The sequence below is a fragment of the Lacerta agilis genome, chromosome 3 (genome assembly GCF_009819535.1).
Source record: "Lacerta agilis isolate rLacAgi1 chromosome 3, rLacAgi1.pri, whole genome shotgun sequence".
Lineage (NCBI taxonomy): Eukaryota > Metazoa > Chordata > Lepidosauria > Squamata > Lacertidae > Lacerta > Lacerta agilis.
In genome coordinates, this window is record NC_046314.1 from 101681940 (window position 1) to 101705188 (window position 23249).

Below are 23249 nucleotides of genomic sequence, written 5' to 3' on the forward strand. Positions count from 1 at the left end.
CCCTTAGGAGGGAGGGTGGAGAAAGTAGATAAAATCTACAATGCAGATTTCCCAGCCTTTTAGCAGTCTATGAAAAGTCAAGAGATTTTCACTCATTTTTAATTTGTTAAAAATGTCAGACACATGAGTATATGTTACTGTCATTACATATCAATACAAAAAAGCAATACAAATTAAGCAGTTGAATACAAAAATACACTGAATACATGAACACCACGATGTGCCAGCACTAAATGAGAATAATGTATACATGAAAAAAGTAAATACATTTTTTACACATACAACTTATGAATTTTCTACTTAGAAATGTTTTAGCTGTGTCCTTTGCAATATCTTCTATATACAGCATAGAATAAAATACTTTAAAAATGTTTCAGTTCCTCAATATGTAATACAGTATCTTTTAGGCTATGAATATCAATTCATGAATAAAAAATGATGCTGTGTCAATGCTCAGAAAAGATCAGTTTTTAAATTTTACTTAGTAAGTTGGACTTGATAGATCAGATAATTGTCATTTTAAATAGTGTCTCTCACAGTAATGTACATTATATTGCTTGAACCTATACAATCATACAAAAGTGGCAAACATTCTCTAAATGTTGATTTTGAAAAGACACATTACACATATACAAGTCTTCAAATTGAATCCTTAATGGTTATTTACAATGAAAGTGCTTATTTCAAATCTAACATGATATACCTATTTTTATATTTAAAAAACAGATCAATGATTAGTCTCCCTGAAATGTGAAAATCATATAGAAAATACCAACTTGGCAAACACTATAGCATACTGTGTTACGGCATGTGGTTCTGAAAATAGCAGCCCAAATGTGTTTCTGGTTATAATTTAAAAATAAATAAAGCATAGAGGTAAATCAGTTACAAAACTGCAGAAACCTGCATTATTCACAATGGTAAAAAGTCTTAATAAACACACAGCTAACAAAAAGGTGAAGCCGTTGGGTCAAAAGTCTTGAAAACATCTTTCAGTGATTTGTCATCGGATTCCCCATTTGGATCACTTTCTGGCGTTTGACTGATTTGCCCAGGCTGCCTTACAGGCCTCTGATCACTGTACTGTGGTCTGATTAACCCTGACAAAGCCTGGATGGGAAGGTTGTGTACTGCTGGAGCAGCACTGGAGTGTTTAGCCTGTGATTTACTGCCCACTTTATCTGGAATGGCTTCTCCAGATGCTTCCAGGCATTTTTCTATGTGCAGGGATGTTTTTTGAGGCAACTGTTCTTCTGAGAGCGTAGCTTCATTTTGGCCAGCGTTTTTCAAAATACCCTTTTTCAGGCTCTCTCCATTCTCCCCTGAATTAACTGGAGAGGGATCCGATGGAGTGTGATTTCTTGGATCATACAAGCTAATGCCACTTAATAGTGAGCTAGGGGTGCCCAGTTTAGCAGTGGCAGATGACAGCTTAGGTGCATATGGGGGCAATGCATCCGAATCAGAATGAAAGGCTGCAGCTTCTGAGGACTGTGACGTACCAGTGCTGGATTTGGCTAACCTGGGGTCAGTCTTTGGAGGCAAAAAGTCCTTCACTACTGCATGGTGAGAGTCTGTACTGGATGGTCTGTGGAGTCTGGGATCAATTGTTTTCTGCAAGCGAGGGTCTCCCAATTTGCTTGTGCTACCAGGATGAGAATCTGTAGAGTGGTCCAAAGAGACGCTTCTGTTTAGTAAATGTGTGTTATTTTTTGCTTTTGCTGCTAATCTCGGGTCAGATGGTATTGTACTTGGGATGGGATCACTTTTGATATTCCGTAATTGATTAAATCGTTGGTCAGCTATAAGTGGAGGAAGGGGTAAGTTGATTGAGGATACTGGGTCTGGTTTCGGCAAAGGTACTGGGAGTAAGTCTTCAGGAGCCCATACAATATGCTTAGCAAAGTTGGGTTTGCTCAGAACAATGTCCATTTTAATATGGCTGAATTGCCTAAGCTGAGATCTTGGATCCCGTAGTGTTACTCCAGGCAGAGGTTCCAATGGTATTAAGAAAGCTCTCTCTCTCAGCTCCCGTTCTCCATCCTCCTCTTCCTCCTCTAATCCTTTTTGCATAATCTTGACACCAGGGTTTGCTCCACTAGCAGATGAGCTAGCATGACTGCTTTCGCTGCCCTTTAAAATTCTAGGATCTCGTGCAAGTCTTGGGTCCAAGGTTCCTGACTCTGATGGTTTTCTAGTATTTGATCTTGAAGCTGATCTTAGCCTGGGATCAACAGCTTGGCTTCCTTGACCTCGCTCTTTAGCAAGTCTTGGGTCAGTAGGCATAACACGAAGCTGTTGGTCTGCTGCCTGCTGCTGCTGCTGTTTCCTTAATGTCTCACTTTGTTTCTTTAAGGTCTTTAATATTGATTTAACACTGCTTCCTTCTTCCTCTTCACTACTAGAGTACCAGTTTACATTATCATCTAGAAAAAGACAAGACACCATACAAATTTCAGTAGCCATAGTATATATTTTCTATCCTAAGATAAACAAAACAGAATTTCCCAAATAGTGTTAGGAATTCTTTTTAATAAAACCAGATTATGTAAAAGAAAGGAATTCTAATTTCCTATTAGGATGACAAATATGGTAGGAAGTGAGTGGGGGAAATTATTTAACCATAGTGTGTTGCCATCTCTTAGCTTATGTCAGCGATATTTATTTTATTTATTAAATATGTATATCACCCTTCATTTGAAGATCATAGGTTCACAACATAAAAATACAAAATAAGAACACAAAATACATAATAAAAACAAGAACAAAAACAAAGCAATAACCCTCTTCCCACAAACACCTTTAAAGGGATATAGAATGTTAATTAGCCAAAAGCCTGTTGAAAGAGAAACATTTTCGCCTGGTACCCAAAGATATGCAATAAAGCCACCAGGGAAGCCTCCCTGGGGGGAACATTCCATAAACTGCAGAAAAGCCAATGCAGAAAAGGCCCATTCTCATGTTGCCACCCCCTGGACCTCTCATGGAGGAGGCACACAAAGAAGGACTTCAGATGATGATTGAAGGGTCTGGGTCAGTTCATATAGGGAGAGGCGGTCCTTGAGGTATTGTGGTCCTGAGCCAGTCCATAGAATCATAGAATTTTGAAGTTGGAAAGTACCACGAGGGTCAACCAACCCCTGCAATGCAGGAATCTTTTGCCCAACATGAGGCTTGAACCTGAGATTAACAGTCTCATCATCCACTGATTGAGCTATGCTTCTCATTTAATGCTTTATCAAAGACAGCACTTTGAATACGCTCAAACCCTCTTGCCCCAGAAACTTCTGCACTAGCTGAAGTTTCTGAATCATCTTCAGAGGCAACCCTACATATAATACATTGCAGTAATCTAACTCGTCACTCACCTTTCAGATCTAAGTTTAGCTCAGTGCTACACTGCTTGGGTGAGAATGAAGTCTGGATACTGGGACAGAATAATCTAGCTCAGACATGTTACTGGGAGAGGGTAAGCACTGCCTCCTTCTATAGTAGCTTCAAGAAGAAATGCCTGTCCGACTGAATTTATAATTCACCTCTCAGTACCACTCTCAATTCCATTTTACAGAGCAAAACACTAGCTCTGCTGAGAACTGACTGCACCTTCATTTCTTTGTTCTCATGAACTTCTGCCATGTCTGTCAATATGTACTTTTTCCTTTTATACCCCTTTTTATATAATCAATTTTCTTCTTGGCTGCTGAAACTGGAACAAGAATTTCATTAAGCAGTTATAGGTTTTGCAGAATACAGGCACCTCCTCCTGCAGAGGGCCTACAATATGTTGTAACCCACACAGAGTGGCTGGGGAAAACCCCCCAGATGGGTGGGATATAAATAATAAAATTTATTGTTACTATTATTACCGGTATTATTATTACAATGAAGAAGCAACTCTGTTACTGTAAGTAAGTGAGCCCCAGTACCCCTTCCTTGGATCAAACTGGATTCTGCAATGTGTGAAAGCAACTTTAGTAAAAGTTGCAAGGAAAATAAATACCAGTAGGAAGTAAACTAAACTCTTCAGTAACATTTGGAAACGGCAAAGGCACACAACTATGTTACAACATGTTATTTTAAAAGTGCAGAATGTGACAATACCTTCTTCTCTGCTCAGTGATCTCTGACACTGATTGCTCATTTGCTCTCCATCGTCTTGTTGTTTTTGACTAAGCCTTACAAAAAGGGCTTTCTGCATTGCAGGAAGAAAATCTGGTACATTAATAGCTGAATTGTGGCCTGCTGCTGTGGCACAGTCTGACTCATATTCATTGCCACTGTTATGTGAATCTGAAGACATGTGGTGAGGCTGTTGATCTGCAAATTCTCCTTGCCACGCACCATCTACATTGACAGTATTACAAACAATTAGTATTTATGCTCAACTCAAGTTAAACAGAAATTACAAAGAAATTTGATGAGACCTCTATAAAAGCCATCAAGGTGGCACATCTAAGAGGCTTAGAGGACAGGTTTACTTTCTCACATGCAAACGGGCTTCATCGATTCCTCTCACCATCCTCCACGCAGCTGAGTGTGCAAATGTCCTCTAGCAAGCATGGAGTTACCAAGCCTTCCTCCCAATGCTTAAGCTGCAAGGTGGGCAGGGACTGCTAGTTGTGTGGTGTCCTTGCCACCTCCCTAGTTCCAAAGTTGGGAGAAAGTCAGGGGCAGGGGTGTCCCCTGGGAGCTGTGTGGCCACATCATCAACCTCTATCCCAAACTGGTCTTACCTGCTCTAGAGCAGGAAAGCCCAGAGTGGGAGGAAGCAGAGGGTTGGTCAATGGTGCTCAGCATGTCTTCAAGTAGCAGCACCCAAGCAGCACCATTCCACTGGCCTTTCCCTATGAAGTAGCATCCAAGCCACCATGTGTCCCTCTAGGTATGGCCAGAATGCTTGTTTTAGATGCTGCTGCTAGAAGGCACCCCAAGCACTTAGGAAAGGACAGGGGGAAGATTGTCGGGCGAAGAGATGGAGACTACTGGAGACTCCTGCACTAAGTGAGTAGCTGCTTATGGGAAAAGTTAGCAGCATCCTGGAGGGTGGGAAGGCATAATTTATCCTTCACATCTGATCTAGGGTGTCCTGAGTCCCCCCCTCCCAATACAAAAATTCAAGAAGAGGGTGTGTGCAGAGTATACAGAAGCATACTGCACCTTCAAGAGTCTGTGTTCTCCCCCCCCCTACACACACACATGCACCCCCCCCAATCATGAGTATTTTGGGAATACTTTTATAAATCTTGAATGAGAAGGGTCAAGACTAGGTGATTTTGAGTTATAATACAGCTCAAATTCTCATGAGAGACACAACTGTTTAGTTCTAACTAAGGACGTAAAATTTATACATTAAAACTTACCACCAGTGTTATTGGTTGTCTGAAAGTTATGTACAGCCTGATGTGAATAGTAATTATCATAGAAATTGGCTGGATTCTGAAGAGACTCGTAACAAGTATTTGGCAGCCGTTCACCGGGGATTTGCTGATATGGTGGACCAGGTAGGCAATGATTGTCTCTGGGCATGTTTGCCATATGTTCTTGAGCAACTGCACAGCCATATGATGAACCTGGTGGCGTCAAAGGTGGCCCACCCTGCTGTCCATGCATTGGTCCACCAGCTTGACCCTGTGGTCCTAGGTAACCTGGAGGAACTGGCTGCAAAGGTGGACTCTGCGGCCCTCCTAGACCTATGCAAGGGTGCCCAGGAGAACCTGGGAGTCCTGCTGGTCCATTATGTCCTGGGCTCAATTCTGCATCATACATATGTGGATCATTTCCTTCAAACTCTGGTCCTGGCGGTGATGAGCTATTATAGAATGCTGGTGGACTGCAAGACAGAAAATTAGGTCAATACCACTTTGTCAAAATTAGTTTGCTTTCTCTTAGAAGGGAACACTACCATTCAGTTTGTTTTTTTTCAATTAAGTTTTTAAATACAGGCCAAATTTTAGATCAAAATAGGTAGGCAATAATTGCACGATTTTTTCACTAAGGTGTTATTTCACTCAGACACACTAGATCTAAGCATGGTTATAAATACAGTTTTATCTCCTTTCTCCTAAAAAACTTAATGCAGCCTTCTACTGGTATGCGTGAAACTACTTGCCACTTCAGCTGAAAGTGGCAAACTATGCCTGCCACCACTGTTATATTCTAGGGTCATTGTGCATGTAACTTTCTTTTTTTAACCAGTCCTGTAAGATTACTATAATGCCATCATTTTCCTGAACTTCCTTAATGCCTCATTAAAATCATGCACAACTTTTATACTTCTAATACCTACGTTTTCCCAATTTTGTGTGCTAAATCCACAGTGGGTTTCACAACTATCTCAAAGAGAGATGGGATTTTCTTGAATTCACCAGAGGGATCCTGAAAGTTTTCTGCATCTTCCTCAGTAAATGAATACGGCTCTGGTGGGGTTGGCAGAAGCCCAACTCCTGGAGGAGGCTTAGGAAGAGGAACTATGCCGCGTTTCCGAAGTTCCTCCACTTCCTTTTCATCATCGTTTTGTGGCTCCTCTTCAGTATTCAGTACCTAAAACACACACAAATTATACCCGGAGTTATAAAAGTTTCTGTTGCGTAACATTCTGGTGGCTGCTATACAACCCACTAACTGGGATTTTATCTGATCTGATCCTGAAGGATCAGGGTAGGTTACAAATCTTCGAAATAGAAAAGTCAAAGCATCCATGGAGTTCAAACAAGATTAAAATAACTCACATACTATACCCCAATTACAGTAACCTCAAACACCATTTTGAAGTGCAGCTCTTAAAAAAAGGCACCTATAAAGACCTAACCAAGTTTTCAGAACATTATATACTAACATTTAGATCAATCGGAGCACAGTCCACCATTCAAACTTTTGGCTTCACATCTGCTCACTGCAATGAATGTTCAACTCTTTGGTACACTGAACTCAACTGAACTGAACTGGATGGTTTCTCCCTCAATAGCAACAACTATTTCAGCTAGTTTCAACTAGATCATGACTAAGAAATTAAATGTTGACTTCGAGGAGAATCTTTTCTAACACTGTCAATAGACAACAAGCCAATCCCAGAACCCTTGGATCCTATGATTTAATGGATAGTGTGCAGTGATGTGCACCTTCCAATTTCTGTAAGACTACACTACACCAGTATAAGCAGTTAGGAGATTCAAAGAATAATACCTGAAGAGGAAAACTAAAGGGAAAAGGTGATAATGGGTTAAAAGAAAGCAGGAAGTTTAAATCAATTTGAAAGTGGGTTACCACAGATGTTTCTTAGTTTTGAAAAACAGCTTTTTTGAAATATCAGTTTCATATTCAAGTATGATGTGGTGTATTCTGTTGATACAAAGGAGCATTACTCACCTTATCAAGGAGTTCTTTTGACTCTTTAGTTAGTGGATCATGAGAAAACTTGCACTTGTCACCGTGGTAGCACTTAGCTCCTGTATGATAGAACTTGCAAGGGAACTCATGTGAGCCTTTATTAAGGATTCTAACAAGTATAACACGACTGAACAACAACAAGTATAACACTTTGAGAGTGGGCTTAATGGGCTCCCTAAAGGGAACTCCTAATTGAACAGGATGGATCATGCTCAGCTAATCTTTTGGATTCAGATTTTCTGCCTTCTGTAAATTTACTCACCTGCTTACCAGCAGAAAACTTTCCCATTTGGCAAAATTGCTGCTTGTGGAAGCGAAAACACATTGCTTTTTCTCTCCTGTCCTCCATGGGGGTAAAGAGATGTAGCTTCTCTCATGAAGTTAGGCTTTTGCAAACAGCTCTGGCAGCACCTCGTTGTTGCTTCCAGCAAAAACCCAACAGAAAGAGTGAACTGACCCTCTCCTTTCTTGCCCATTTTGTTGAGGAAAAATGGAGTAGCCTCTTTCCCTTTCTATTAGGCTTTTGTAGGAGGTGGTGGAAGTGGCAGCAGGTTGCTGCTGAAGCTTTCTGCAAAAGTCCAACTTGTAGAAGACAAATCATCTAGGGATCACCCACCCCTCCAGCCTCTGGAGAGGAAAGGAGAAATAGTTTCTCTCCCATCCTGTGTGGCTTTTGAACATAGCACAGGAGTAAGGAAAGGGAAAAATTAGTGGGAATCACAAATAATAAGCATGACTTGTAAGCAAAGTCAAAATTTTGGACTCCTGCTCTTTAATTGTAAGCATTGTATTTTTGATGTTTTAACAACAAAGTATAAACAATATATTAAGTATAACACTTTCTGTGACATATCAAAGACCATGATCTCCCATCATGTATCACGTTGAAAATATCATTTACATTATATATTTGAGGTCATACTTATATTAAACAAAATATCTTTAGGATATTATTTGTAAAAGGATATTATGCATGTAAATGCAGTTCTCTCCTTTGGAACAATAACCCTGTATATAAAACTTGCAGATTTCCTTTTTCTTCTCTATTTCTGCATCATGATCAAATTTACACTGGTCTCCCTGTATACATAAAAGAGGTTATTAGCTCCAAATGTGGAATTATTGTATTTCAAGTTGAATTTTCAATGATAGTATGAGAAAGTTTGATCAAACACAGTTCATTGTTTTTCCTTTTCTTTTCCACCAGTGGTGTTGGAGGAAGTTGTTAGTAAGGCAAATAAATCATTAAAAGCACGAAGTAGAACATGAAACTATACCTGCACTGACACAAAACAGATGGCAGTTGTTGAGAATTGTATTTATTCCAGTCATTTCTATAATTCCTTTCCCGACCATAGACCTTTCCCAAAGCAGCTTACAGTAGAAAACCAAAGCAAAATAATAAAACAACACAGCTACCTAAACAATATTGCTCTTAAATTAAAACAACAACAACAAACAGCAGATGAAAATAGCACGGCTAGACCTCTCACGGCCAGCACAGCACGCTAGCCACCCCAAATTAACCAAAAGCTGATTGGAAAAGAAAAATATTTAGGGCTTCTTTGAAAGAAATCAAGGAGGGAGCCGAATGAAGTTTTTGGGGAGGTCATTTCTATAAACAAGTGACACCACTGGAAAAGCCGTATCACACTTGTCTGCCAGAATGCAGATAGTTTTTGAATTTTCTCATACAACTGACTGGTAGAAATATTTAAGCTGCTCTGTTCACAGTGCTGCAACTTTGTGCAATAATTTACATAGCTCACTAGAAGATATTCTACTATATACTGTACAATCAAGCTTTTCTTTTTCAATAAAAGGAGATCATGGCTGCCATTTATATATTACACACTTTCAACATTAAATATAAATCCTGCACAAGAAATAAAATGACTGAACAAAATACACCCATATTTTAAATTTAAATATATTTTTAGTACTTTAAAAAATACTTAATAGTTGGGGTGGGGGCAGAAAAATGTGTTGAGCAAACTGGAATAAAACCCACACATTCCCCCTACCCTTTCTAGAAAGAGTACAATTGTATATTCACCTTAATGCATCGTGCCTCTAGGAAATATTTACAGATTTGTTTTCCTTTGTGTTCCACAGTATGCTGATTTATAAATGCCTGACTCATAGTTGGCCATTTCTTAACAGGCTTTATTTCCTGTAAAAACAAGCATCCTGTTTTAATGCATTGTTACCTAAAGTGTCACTGAAGATCCAAAGTTACAGTACTCAAATGATACACTAAAATGATTTAGTCAAGCTTCTCAAAAAGCCTAGGGCCAAACAAATAGGTATGGTCACTGACATTCTAGTTATGGTAAATGCTAGGCATAGTGTTGGGTATAGACATTTTGCTTATGAGGAAACAAAGCTATGAAGAACATGTCATTCTTTGTCTTTAGTGGTGGTGATGGAAGGTGATGGGACTGACAATTCATTCACTTGTTCCCCAAGCTGTACACATTTTACTATTACTGACTGACTTCATTAGCCCTAATTCTCTGTATCATTTTAATTTTGCCAATGTTGCTACCTGCCAACTACTATTATTTATCTTAGTCATATTATTTTTACAAACTGCAAAATTGTTACTACGCCTTCCTCCACCTTAGCATTACCAGAAGTTCATTTCATAGTGCATGTGTCCTTAGGCTGCAATACTGAAGCTACATAATGCAGAGTAATCATAACTGAAGGGCTGCTTATTCTAAATTAAATATCGTATTTACTCGAGTCTAATGTACCATCGAATCTAATGTGCTCCTCAATTTTCAAAACATTGAAACCAAAAAAAGTATTTGCTGGTGAATGTAAATGTGCCATTAAACCTAATGTGCACCTTAATTTTTGCAACATAATTTAGCCAAAAAAGGTGAGCATTAGATTCGAGTAAATGCGGTATTCTAAATTATCCAAAGCAACCTAAACAGAAATCCCAAGTTTTAACATAACTTAAACCACTTCGATTCCACTTACCTCTTCAGGACCTTTATTGATCCCTCTTCCCCTTCCACGATCTTTGCGTTTCAATTTTTTCTGCATGCCACGCCCTCGGCCAATACCGTAACTATTGCTTGTCTGTGTAGCACCTAAAAACAAAAACATCCAACACATTTCAGCATAAAGGTTCTGACCTGAGAGAAAAATATACATACATACCACCTGTAATTTTCTGCAGAGTGAAGAGGTCACATAAGGTATACATACCAGGTCAGAACTATAGTGTTTTTTAAAGGTCATTTCTAAAATTATAAAATAGCATTTTAACTCTAGCTTCCAAAACAGTGAATTTGCAACTTGGCCCCAAAAAGTTTCATTCCAGGCCATTCAATGGAAAACACTCGTTCTGAACACTATTTCGCTCTAAATGCTGTAATTATGCATAGGGGTTTCTAACACAAAGTAAGCTAGCATTAGACCAATGCCTTACCTTTCTGAATCCCTTTCATTCCTTGTTTTTTCATAGATTCTTTTGAAATTGGAGCATCTAAATCAGCATTTGAAGTTTCTTTAGCTTGTCTATACTGTTTTAACTGGTCAGCAAAATCCTCTTTTTCATCCTCAATGTAGACAAAATCATCACTGTAATTATCATAATCTTTGTTTTTTGACTTTTTATTATGCTGTAACTTCTGTGAAGGGGTGTATTTTCCTGAAATATGCCCATGCTGGACAAAAGAGAATGTTAATTAGAAAACCATTAGGATTCGGCCCTAACACCCCCTACACTATTCACCAACAGCTCTCCAAGATATAGCTTAACTACAGATGTCGGAACTGAACTTGGCACTCTGTATAGGGAAAGCATATGACCTCTCACTATTTTCTCTACAAAGAAAACATAACATTTTATTGGTGTTCATGTGTACTTGTCTATGCTGAATTAGGGTTGATATTTGCAAGTCATTTAATGTGTAGTGCAGTTGCAAATTGGAAACAGTGCAAAGATGCCTATACAATGGTACCTCGGGTTACATACGCTTCAGGTTACATACTCCGCTAACCCAGAAATAATGCTTCAGGTTAAGAACTTTGCTTCAGGATAAGAACAGAAATCGTGCTCTGGCGGCGCAGCGGCAGGTCCCATTAGCTAAAGTGGTGCTTCAGGTTAAGAACAGTTTCAGGTTAAGAACGGACCTCCGGAACAAATTAAGTACGTAACCAGAGGTACCACTGTAGTGCTTGATTATCCATAGATAGATGGAGAGTTGATGGGATGAACACAGATCTGTTCACTTGGCTATGGGTGTTGTGTCTCCAAACTCTAGGAGAGCTTTCTGTCCCCTCAAACCATTGTTCCATGGAGAGCAACAAATACTGATCTTGAAAGACTCCCTGGTGAAGTGGAGAATATAAATGGTTCACTAAGTTTCTATTTCTTCCAAAATTTGTCTGGAAATCACATAAAGTAGAAATAACTGTTTTTAGCAGAAACTTTGGCACTACCTATTTGCTAAGCCAAGCATGTATATGCAAATACTGGAGATAGATGAAAGGAGAAGCAGAATTAACAGCTTCTCCTCCCCCGCAGCAGCTCACACTCTTTTTACAGGTGTTATTCTATAAATAGTTCATTTTGTGGTGAAAGACACATGACTTTATTGAACAAGTTACTTGTATCATCCTGTTGCAATGAGCTGAGCAATAATAAAGAAAAAATAATAATTCTAAGGACATCATTTTCTTATGTTTTTAAGTTGAAGTTGTAACAAACACCACAGACGCATGGGCAGAATCAAGACTACCCTGCCAAAAAAGGACACACACAATTAAGTGTGTGCCAAGTCAACACAAATTCAGCTCCCCGCAAAAGTGAAATTCTGCAATAAGTCGAAATTCTGCAAATTAACATTTTTATTATTCAATTTTAGTAGAGTAAATGGAGCACAAAGGAAAGATTTTTTGCAAGATCAACTGTCTTCATTGCTTGCAGAGAAATTTATGAAGACATGCTGAAACATAAGCATATAATACAGTTAGCATTAATTATTTCTCCAATGAGAACTACTAGATTCAAGTGAAAAACTTCTTACTTATTTTCTGTAGCATGAAGATACTGCATCCCATTTTCTGGCAGTCAGAGTGAAGCAATTCTTATGCCACTTTCACCCCTTTTCTAGATGTAGAACATCCAATCTTGTGAATAAATTTATGATTAGTAACACTATGCTAGTAGAAAATTTTGCAGGGTTGAGGAACCTGTGGCCCTATAGATATGGTAAACTACAACTCTACCATCTTTGACCACCACTCCCCATGCTGGCTGGGGCTGATGGGAGTTGGTTCCCTGCTCTATGTCTGGAATATTTATCTTCCCTTTCTGGGGTTCGCCTTATGAATTTTCAATTTGAATTGGTTGAAAGCCATATTAAAAACCTTTTATGTGATATAAATGATGTTTTGAAGTTAGGCTTCATTCTGTCAGCACCTTTAATTTTAATAATTTTAGATATATTATTTTGGAAGTGTGGAATGAGGATGCTCAGTTAACTTATGTATTGTCTCCCTCAACATGATCTTTGGAATGTGTTGATTGTTTTATATTGCTTTATTTGTTTGTTTCAATGTTTTGTCTGTAATAAAAAAATTCAAATAAATAAATAAATATCCATATAAGGCTGTGCTCCCTTAAACTCCAGATAGTATGAAATTACTACTGATTTTATAAGTAAAGCAGAAATAAAATTGTTTGTGGTTCTGAATGGACATTTATCTTCTCCCAGAGCAACTGTTAAGACTAGTCAAGAGAAACCATATGCTCCTTCATTCAGGAAGACATGAAGCCAAGAAAAACCCAACAAAGTCTTGTTTTATTCAAATAATGGAAGGAGGTTTTGGATGGAAAGCAAGAGCCCTCATAGGGCGAAATCATTTTTACTTCTGGGAGAGATTACTTCAACCAAGTTACTCATATGTCCTCCTTACATATGAATCTAGAAGAAGCTTTCGTAACAGAGAACGAAGTGATACTACTCCCCTGTAAGGAATGCCTGTTACTGATCCTTTGAAGAATACTGAAACACTGCACAAAACTCCTACAATGAAAATCTCAATGGCAGTCAAGGCAAAGACATATGCTACTTTAATAATCTCTGGTTTCTTTGAATAAATATGGCAGAGGCAAAAAAGAAACTCATGGCCCCAGTAAAACTCACTTTTGAAGCTACTGAAAAGTAAATGGAAGGCTTTCATACTCAGTCAGAAAAGGAGGATAAAAATTGCTTCATTCTGACTGGAAACTTTACTAACAAGTAACCAGGGAAAATGCTGCCCTCTGTTGCCCCCATATCACCAAAAAATGGTAACAAGCCAGGAAATCAGCATGATATATAACTTTGGATGGAATGAACATTTTGAAAGCTGTACCTGAATGAATGAAGTCTCATAATCTCTGTAGAAACCAGATCCTTTCTTATGGGATCTTTCTGTTCGTTCGGCATCAGAATCAATGCTATAGTCAGAACTGTCATTGCTAGAGGGGGAATTATGCTGAAAAACAAGAATTATTTCATTTGTATAATGTAGGCATATGAACTACAGTGGTACCTCGCAAGACGAAATTAATTCGTTCCGCAAGACTTTTCGTCTTGCAGAAATTTCGTCTTGCGAGGCACCGCTTCCCATAGGAACGCATTAAAATTTAATTAATGCGTTCCTATGGGAAAAAAGTCAGGGAGCGCCGGTCGGAAGGGGCGCCGGCCGGCACCGGAGCCGCGCGGCGCCGCATTTTAAGGCTGCAGCGAGCGAACTGTTCGCCCGCTGCAGCTTTAAAATGCGCCGTAGCTAAAAAGGCTTACCTTTTGGCTCCGGTGGGGGGGGGGTTCCGAGTCACGTCCGCCATTTTGGATCGACTCAGACATGCGCAGTCGATCCAAAATGGCGGACGCGACGCGGAAAACACCCCCCCACCGGAGCCAAAAGGTAAGCCGCGCCCCTCCCGACCGGCACGGCGCCGCGTTTTAAGGCTCCGGCGAGCGCTGCAGCTTTAAAACGCGGTGTCGCGCCGCAGCTAAAAAGGCTTACCTTTTGGCTCCGGTGGTGGTGGGGGTGTTTTCTGCGTCGCGTCCGCCATTTTGGATCGACTCAGACATGCGCAGTCGATCCAAAATGGCGGGCGCGACGCGGAAAACACCCCCCCACACCGGAGCCAAAAGGTAAGCCTTTTTAGCTGCGGCGCGACGCCGCGTTTTAAAGCTGCAGCGCTCGCTGGAGCCTTAAAACGCAGTGCCGTGCCGGTTGGGAGGGCTTACCTTTTGGCTCCGGTGTGTGGGGGGGTGTTTTCCGCGTCGCGCCCGCCATTTTGGATCGACTGCGCATGTCTGAGTCGATCCAAAATGGCGGGCACGATGCAGAAAACACCCCCCCACCACCGGAGCCAAAAGGTAAGCCTTTTTAGCTGCGGCGCGACGCCGCGTTTTAAAGCTGCAGCGCTCGCTGGAGCCTTAAAACGCGGCGCCGTGCCGGTCGGGAGGGCTTACCTTTTGGCTCCGGTGTGTGTGGGGGGGTGTTTTCCGCGTCGCGCCCGCCATTTTGGATCGACTGCGCATGTCTGAGTCGATCCAAAATGGCGGACACGACGCGGAAAACACCCCCCCACACACCGGAGCCAAAAGGTAAGCCTTTTTAGCTATGGCGCGATGCCGCGTTTTAAAGCTGCAGCGCTCGCTGCAGCCTTAAAACGCGGCTCCGGCGGCTCACAGTGGTACCTCGCCAGACGAATTCGTCTTGCGAAAAACAGCCATAGACGAATTCGTCTCGCGAGTCAACTAAAAACTCGCAAAACCCTTTCGTTTTGCGAGTTTTTCGTTGTGCGAGGCATTCGTCTTGCGGGGTACCACTGTATATATATTGTATTTAAAATGCTACAGTAAAGTCAGTTGGAAGAGAAGCAGATTGTGGGGAAGTGGCATACAATTCAAATCCCCATGAGGGCTAATTTGTTACCAATAATAACTAAGGTAGCTTGTACTTTAGCTGTATGCACTAGACCACAGGCAAACATTGCATTGCATTATTTGGCACACCTCTCAGCTCACATGTGATGTAAGGAATGTTGGACACAGCAAATAATGATTTAGTAGGCCAATAGTCTTTGGCACATTATAATCTGTACAGAACCAGTTGGTGCTCACTTATTACAGGGCTTTATTGGTGGTGGTGGTTCCCATTTGCAGAATGCCCTCCCTGGTGAGGTGTGCCTTTCTCCCTCATTATTGACTTTCAGGAGAAACTTTAAAATATTTTTGTTTACCCAGGCATTTGATGACTGTAGATAATGGTCATGGCAACTGTAAAATTAAAAACTGTGATGCTATGTGATTATTTTTAAATTTTCTTAAATTGTTTTAGTGTTTTAAATATGTTTTTATTCTATTTAAATTGTACTGTTTAAATATTTTCGATGTTTGCCACTCTAGACATGGCAAACAGAATACAAATTTAATAAATAAACAATATTTCTTAATTTATTTTAACACTACTTTGAGTAAAGGAAAAATAATTACTAGAGTTGCAAAGAATATTGACTAATAATTCTAACCTTGTGTTTATCTCGTCTTCTCCTTTTTGATTTTTTCTTATCTTTTTCTTTTTTGCGTTTCTTGCGGGATTTTCTATGGGTTTTTTCATTTTTCTGTTTATCTTCAACCTTTGCATCTTGTTCTTCCTTATCCTCTTCAAATCCAGCATCATCTATTTCACCATCTTCGAGTTCACCATCCTCCCTGTTTTATAAGGTCACAATAGTTTAGATTCAATATGAATTAGAAATATTTTTTTAAAGAGGGTATAGTTGACAGTAATAGTACAATCCTCTCTCATGCTTATTTATCCAACAACCACAACAATTACATAACATTTACACACACTCACCCTATAGTAGTATCTAGTATAGTTTGCATTTTAAGAAACAGCGGCATGCAAGGATTACATAGCTTCAGTTTTACTACCTTAAAATTATAGGCATTTTAATGAATACTGTACTAGAGATGTGAAATTTTGAAGCTTGGAAAAAAACCTGGTTTTTTCCTGGGAAAAACGCAAATTTTCAGAAAATTTGAAAAAAAATGCTACATTAGCACTTCTTTTTTCTATTCCAGATTGAAAGTCATTCTGTTACTTTAGAAACATAAAATATAACTATGGACAATTTTAACGGGCATAAAATGATCACAACTAGCATATTAAAAAATATAGTGTATCCAAACAAATATTACAAACAGAATTTACTTTTAAAATAATATTTATTTGTATTTGTAACAAATGAAGCAACAATCTCCTGAACTGTTTACTAGTTTATGTGGAACAACAACAAAAAAAAAAACTCCACAAAACAATTTTTAAAAATCCAGAACAATTATTCATATTTCCTCTCCACAGTATTTAAAAAAAAAAAAACATTCTCATAAAAAGAACTAAAGAAGGAAGTGGGAATAAATTTCAATGAATGGGCATGAAATTTAATCAGAATCATTTTCTGAGCTTTAATTATCAGTATCAGTTTCAGTCTCTGCTTCTGCATCTACTCTGTTGTGTCTGTCATTATCACAGTTATTATGGACTTCTAAAAACTGAATGTTTGCTCAGATTGAAACATTTTTTTCATTTTTTTCGGAAAAAAACAAAAAAGGCTTCAGGCTAAAAAATGGGGAAAAACTGTTCCCCCCCCCCAATTTTTTCTGTTTTTTTTTTCCCGGGCCTTCACATCTCTAATGAATACTAAAATCACTTTTGATTTTAAAGTTCCCAAAGCTCACCACTATGAAATGCATAAAAACATAAACCTAAAAACTATTAATACATTAATAAATAAACCAAGACATGAAAAGCTGACAAAACCAATAAAGCAGCTAGATCTATTACAAAGCAATAAAAACAAAACTTAAACATTAATTGCCCAGGTGAATATAGTAGTTCTGAACTAAATGATGCTAGTGTAGATGCCTCCTTCACTTGCTTAGTGAAGTGAGGCCTCATCCTGAGTCACTTATGAAGGGCCCCTGGAAAAGACGGTTCTATTGCATATCTTAACTATCAGGCAGGTTCATATGGGAACACTGTTTAGTATTGATTTACTATGATAACACTAATCACATGTGACAGCAATGTTTAGTTTAGTAGTGAAAATGTACGATATACAATTTAAAATAATAACATATACAATTTGTTAGGAATAATAATCTTAACTGTCCTTAATACAGAGCATGAAAATCTGTTTTCTAAGTCCTGTACTTCTAGCCTTGCACAAATAATTATTTTCTGGTTAATTTACTTTACAGGGTTATTGCAAGTGTAAATGAATTTCATAATTGAGATGCACTTTGTACTATAGAAACAATGAACTATGCAAGAAAAGTGATGTTATGTTAAGTGGTGTAGGACATCAGTTAAAAAGGAAGGCTCTAATAAAGTACTGAAGTTAAACTCTTCTCAAAATAGGCTACTTGTGTTTGAAGGAAACTAAAGCAAAACACATCTCACAAATTTAGTATGATCTCTTATTTTTTTTAATAAAAAATGTCTACATTAAGGTTAACAGCTGCTGATCAGTGAGGTGTAGGAGGGAGGGATTTAACCCTGGCTTAAGGTGCATGTGACAATGCTTAACATTATTATTATTATTATTAATTGAATTTATATACCGCTCTATACCTGGAGGTCTCAGGGCAGTTTACAGAACAAAATCAGAATATAAAACCAGTATATAATCAAAATAAAAACAACAGCCCAATAACCCACCCCCTCAAAAAACCCACATTTTAAAAGGGCATAGGATGAATCCCAGTTGCTGGAAGCTGCAGGGAGAAAGTGCCCTTGTGCATGGATCCTGCTCTTAGGGTCTTCCATGGGGACATCTGGCTGGACACTGTGAACGCTAAGGTGGCTGGGTGGGGTGGGCCACTGGCCTGGCCCTGCAGGAGGCTCTTCTTATGTACCAGAATGCCTCATAGCATGTACAGGGTGAGATTCCTCTGCCATAGTGAATGACAGCATGATTGCAATTAGCCTCTGGGTAGAATTGTCAATGATTGATCAAAGAAATCAAAGCATTTATTTCAGGCTCTGGTAAAATCTACAAAGACCAACTACATATATGCCCAGAAAAAATAATCAACACAGAAATCTCAACCAATTTTAAGTGTAACAGGACATATAGGAAACCATTTGTTCAGTACAGTGGTACCCCGTGTTATACACACGATCCGTTCTGGATCGTGCTACATAACATGGGTGTGCTTAACACGAACGCCTCCCCAAACCCGGAGGTTTGCGCGTTTTTGCGCTTCTGCGCATGCGTGAAGTGTGCAGAACGCATCTGCGCACCTGTGCGCCCCAGGGAGGACTTCCGGGTCACAGAGGTCCGTAAGTCAAACGTACACAACATGGAGCGTACGCAACTCGAGGTATGACTGTACATTGGTTGGGTTAAAGGTAAAGGGACCCCTGACCATTAGGTCCAGTTGTGTCCGACTCTGGGGTTGCGGTGCTCATCTCGCGTTACTGGCCAAGGGAGCCGGCGTACAGCTTCCGGGTCATGTGGCCAGCATGACAAAGCCGCTTCTGGCGAACCAGAGCAGCGCACGGAAACACCGTTTTGTATCAAAGGCCTCTGATCAAGTTTATTCAAACAGAAGATGAAGTGGTGAACTTGTTTCTGGACCTCAAGCTGCTATTGTTCAGCTTTCTCATGAAATGTTACTTGAAAAAACTATGTCTACAATTCAACAATTGGGAAATGTTGACTAAGTATGTAGCAAAAGCCAACTACAACTGTTGGGGACACAATTCTTTTGGGCATCTTGTATTGCCACAGCTTGCCATGGGGAATAGTTAAAAAGTACTTGGGAGATGTAGTTGCAAAACACTGAATGTCTTAACACTGACACCCCCAAAATCATCTAAGTACACACACACAACTTGATAATCTTGAGCTCAGTGAAAAACATAAAATTAAATTCAACAAAGGCAGTGTATTGTATTAGACATAAACAAGGACTATACACACAAGGATAAATAGCTAAGGAACTGATTAGAAAACAGAAAAAGTCTCCTCCTTTGGAGGGTTTCAGCATTTGGATACCACGGGTGGTCTCAATGCTGAAGGTTTAAATTAAATGACTTATGTGGCATCTACTAATTATGCAATGTGCCATAAACATATATTCAGTTTAATAATCAAATGTTTATCAGTTAGCCTCAGGAATGTGGGTTGGTGTAATTTTGTAACTATTAACATTCCACCATCTTAGTTATGCAGAAACTGTATTTGAAATATGCACTTTTGCCATATACAGTGGTAGCTTGGTTTAAGAACAGCTTAGATTATGAACAACTTGGAGTAAGAACGCTGTAAACCTGGAAGTAGGTGTTTTGGTTTGTGAACTTTGCCTTGGAAGCAGAACACGTTTCGCTTCCTGTTGAGTGTGTTCCATTTGTAAATTGAGTCCCCCATTGCTATGGGAAAGCACACCTTGGTTTAAGAACAGTTTGGTTTAAGAACGGACTTCCGGAGTGGATTAAGTTCATAAACCAAGGTACCACTGTACACACCTTTACTTGCTTCCCTGTTAACTAAACTCCACAGATCTACAAATCTAGTATATTCAAGTTAAAATTTAATGTGAGATGAAAAATCTAAGCCTTTAAATATGCAGTTAAAATGTTTTCATTAATGCAAGGGGGGAGGAATCTAAGAGCACAAAATGAGAAAACAGCTCTATTAGTATTTTCTTAATGTGAAGCAAGGGTATTCATCATGGTGCTTTCTATATGTTTGGACAACTCCTATCTCCAGCCAGCATGGTCAATGATCAGGGATTATGGCAGTTGTAGTCCAAAGCATTCGGAAGACACCATGTTGGCTACCACTGATGTGATCAATGCTTATAAATTAGATTAATCTAGCTATAAACAGAAAGAGATCTGGCTCTTATATACAGTGGAATCTAATTCTGTCCAACAGTGCTGTGATAAGTTATAGTGAAAAGAGAAAACTTTAAGTTTTAGCTCTGATATACATTAAGAATAGTACTACTGGTGTACAATAACAAGTTCATAGGCACGAAGTGTTCCCATTTAACTATATATTATTTATTCTAGCAAATTCTAAGGCTCCAACACTCAACATTTCAAACACCCTCCTTTTCTATCTGCTGCACATAGTCAGTTACACTCAGCGCAATAAGTGGGGCAGTAAAATGGGCAGTTGGGCCTCCAAGGACTAGAATGGAAGCATCTGCTAAACATTTGCAGAGTTCCTTGTCCCAGATGCCTTATGTCAAAACAAAACAAAAGATATCTTCAATTCAAAAGTAGCAGCCCTATCTCTATTTGCTTTCAAGTATGGCACCAAAGAACTAAGGAAAATGAATTCCCATTGTATTTTAAATTTCTCCATGTAGACTTTCCCTCTTGTTTTGCAACCTGTTTCTGAGATTCTGCAGAAAGAGTATCTGCTACTGCTGCAAAACAAGGAATCACAACTCTTGTGTTTCTTGTTTTTCCAATAACAATTCAGGAAATCCAATATTAAAGTTATCTACCTATAAAAAGGTCTAATTTATTATTGGGAGTTAGAAAGAAACAAAAAACATTCAGAGATTTGATAGGCTAGCAGGGGAATTAGTTCATTAGGAGCTGCAATGTCTGCAAAGCTATACAGGCTTTGGCTGTGCTTAAACTACTTAGTACAATTCCAATGTACCTCAGAAGATTTGCTAGTCAATAGATTTGAGAGTCACTTGCTTTTCTGACATACTTTTTGTTTTTAAATGTCTACGAGAACACATTGCATGATGTAGTAATCTTTGATTTCCCTTATTAGTTCCCCTTTCAAAAGAGTAATATCTCTTAAGAACTCATAGGATAATTAGCTCCAGGTCTATTAATAATTCAGTAATGTGCAAGTCTTTCCTTTAAATAATATTTGCTGGACAACTCATGCTGCATTCATGACGTTAAAAGTAACAATACTGCACCAGATAGTATCCTTTGCAGTACAAACTGTTTCATTAACATTTTAAACTGCTACAGCTATGAAGGACTGCCGATATGTAGATCTGAGACACAAGGCCCAGTCCGATTCACTGTAGCTCTGTCCAAGTCATTTTAATTGCCATTTGTCTCTGTATCCTGGCTTATAAAAGATGAAAGCAGTATACAACCTACAATGCTACTACATGAATTAGGGGTTATGTTATGTTTTGTACCACTTTGATAAACCAGTATTGTACATGGTTGTTGGGGAATGTGGACCATGGGTAGGCTTGCTGTTATGGGGAATACAATTACAAATCGTGTTCTAAGGAACAAGATTTGACTGCATGTTGGTGAATGACAGATCAATAATTTCAGAGAGGTTCCCCCTTTTTTTAACCAACTGAGAAGAGCCAGATCTTATGAAAACAAGAGGCTGGAGAAAACAGAGCAAGGCACAAGACCTCAACCAGAGGGGGGGAGGAACCCTCTGGTGTGTTGGCTCAAAGGGATTGAAAGGTGGAAAAGATAAAATCCAACAGAACTTCACCTGCACAAAAAGAGATCCAGTTAAATGTGTAAGGTGTAAACATTTACATGTAGCTCCATGTATAAAGGGGGGGGGGAGAGAAACGCACTCTTTGATTTCAAATGGCAGTAAGGGATAAGGATAAGAACAACAGTGACATTATACAGACACCCAATGTAAAGTGCATTTTATGAAAAGATGGGATTGTTTAAAAAGATAATGAAATGTGAGGGGGGGGAATGCATGCAAAATGCACCTTGAAGAGACAAAAAAAAACCCCTCCTCAAAACACATCCTTGTTCCTGTATTAAGAACACCCCCCTCCCTCAGGCTGAAGGTGACTCCCCTCCCCAGTACAATGTTACATACATTTTAAATAAAAAAATAAAAAACCCACCTAGGTACATTTAAGACATCATCACTATCATTATCATCATCATTATTACCACGACCATCATCTCACATTCTTAGTTATTATCACCATTGAGAAGCGGAGAGAAAGAAAAAAGAAAAGAGAGAGAGAGAGAGAGAAGAACGTTACTCGACCTTTCGTCCCCTGCATGTTGCCTGTCAGAGTCGGGCATGTTTTGGTCAAGAACTGGGTTTGGGGGCTTGGAGAACAGGCTTTCAAAGGCCATTGTGCTGGCTCTGGCTGTGTGTGCAGGGAGGAGGAGGAAGGAGGAGGAGGAAGGCAGGACACTGCTGCCCGTGGTGGGGCGTTGGGAGAGGAAAGAGGAGGGAGGAGGAGACACTAGGCACACACACACCACACACACACACACACACACGAATATACGCAGAAGCGGCGGCGGCCGGAGGAGGACCGCGTGGGGGTCCCCCCCACCACCTCAGCAAGAAGCAGCGAAGATTTCCACTCACGGTTTTTTACTGAGTGACGGGAAGGGTGGGCACGGGGACACACGCAAACACACACGCGCGCGCGCGGCCCCCAGACAAGGGCGCTTTTAACGGTCGCTCTGGGCCGGGCGAGGCTGGCCACAAATTTCAAAAAATAAAATAAAATAAAATAAAAGGGGGTGGGGGGGTTAACAACAGGCAACACACACGCACCACAGGAAGAGGAGAGAGTGGTGGGTCGGTCGGTGAGGGCGGAGGGGATGGGGAAGAGGTGCCGTTGGCCGCAAAGGAGGAGGAGGAGTAGGCTGGTCTGGTTATGTCTTCCTTACAAACATGGCGCCCGGTCGCTTTGCCACAGAGAAAGAGCAAGACGGGGAAGAGAGCGCGTGGGAAGAGAAATGGCGCGCGGCGGAACGGGATGGTGGGGAGGGGAGCGGGTGGGGGAGGAGGGAGGGGAGGTGGGACGCGCTCACAAAATGGCGCCGAG

General features: G+C 39.9%; 1 protein-coding gene across 1 annotated transcript; it reads right to left on the reverse strand.

Moving 5' to 3' along the window:
- Positions 1-77: 77 nt before the first annotated feature.
- Positions 78-22946, reverse strand: ZC3H6 (zinc finger CCCH-type containing 6). The gene is made up of 12 exons (XM_033144974.1): positions 22451-22946; positions 15941-16124; positions 13768-13890; positions 10832-11069; positions 10378-10490; positions 9443-9559; positions 8355-8466; positions 7366-7475; positions 6287-6540; positions 5361-5830; positions 4102-4344; positions 78-2426 (listed from the first exon to the last, which is right to left on the reverse strand). Exons 1-12 carry the CDS (start codon positions 22540-22542, stop codon positions 946-948), a joined length of 3537 nt encoding a protein of 1178 aa, XP_033000865.1. The 5' UTR covers positions 22543-22946; the 3' UTR covers positions 78-945.
- Between the last annotated feature and the right edge of the window lie 303 nt (positions 22947-23249).

Coding starts and splice junctions, on each gene's coding strand:
- ZC3H6 (XM_033144974.1), bottom strand. CDS start 22,542: ATGGCCTTTGAAAGCCTGTTCTCCAAGCCCCCAAACCCAGTTCTTGAC. Junction 11,070..13,767: donor ATGAGACTTCATTCATTCAG/GTACAGCTTTCA, acceptor TCTTTTGTCCAG/CATGGGCATATTTCAGGAAA. Junction 8,467..9,442: donor TAGAGGCACGATGCATTAAG/GTGAATATACAA, acceptor TTATGTATACAG/GGAGACCAGTGTAAATTTGA.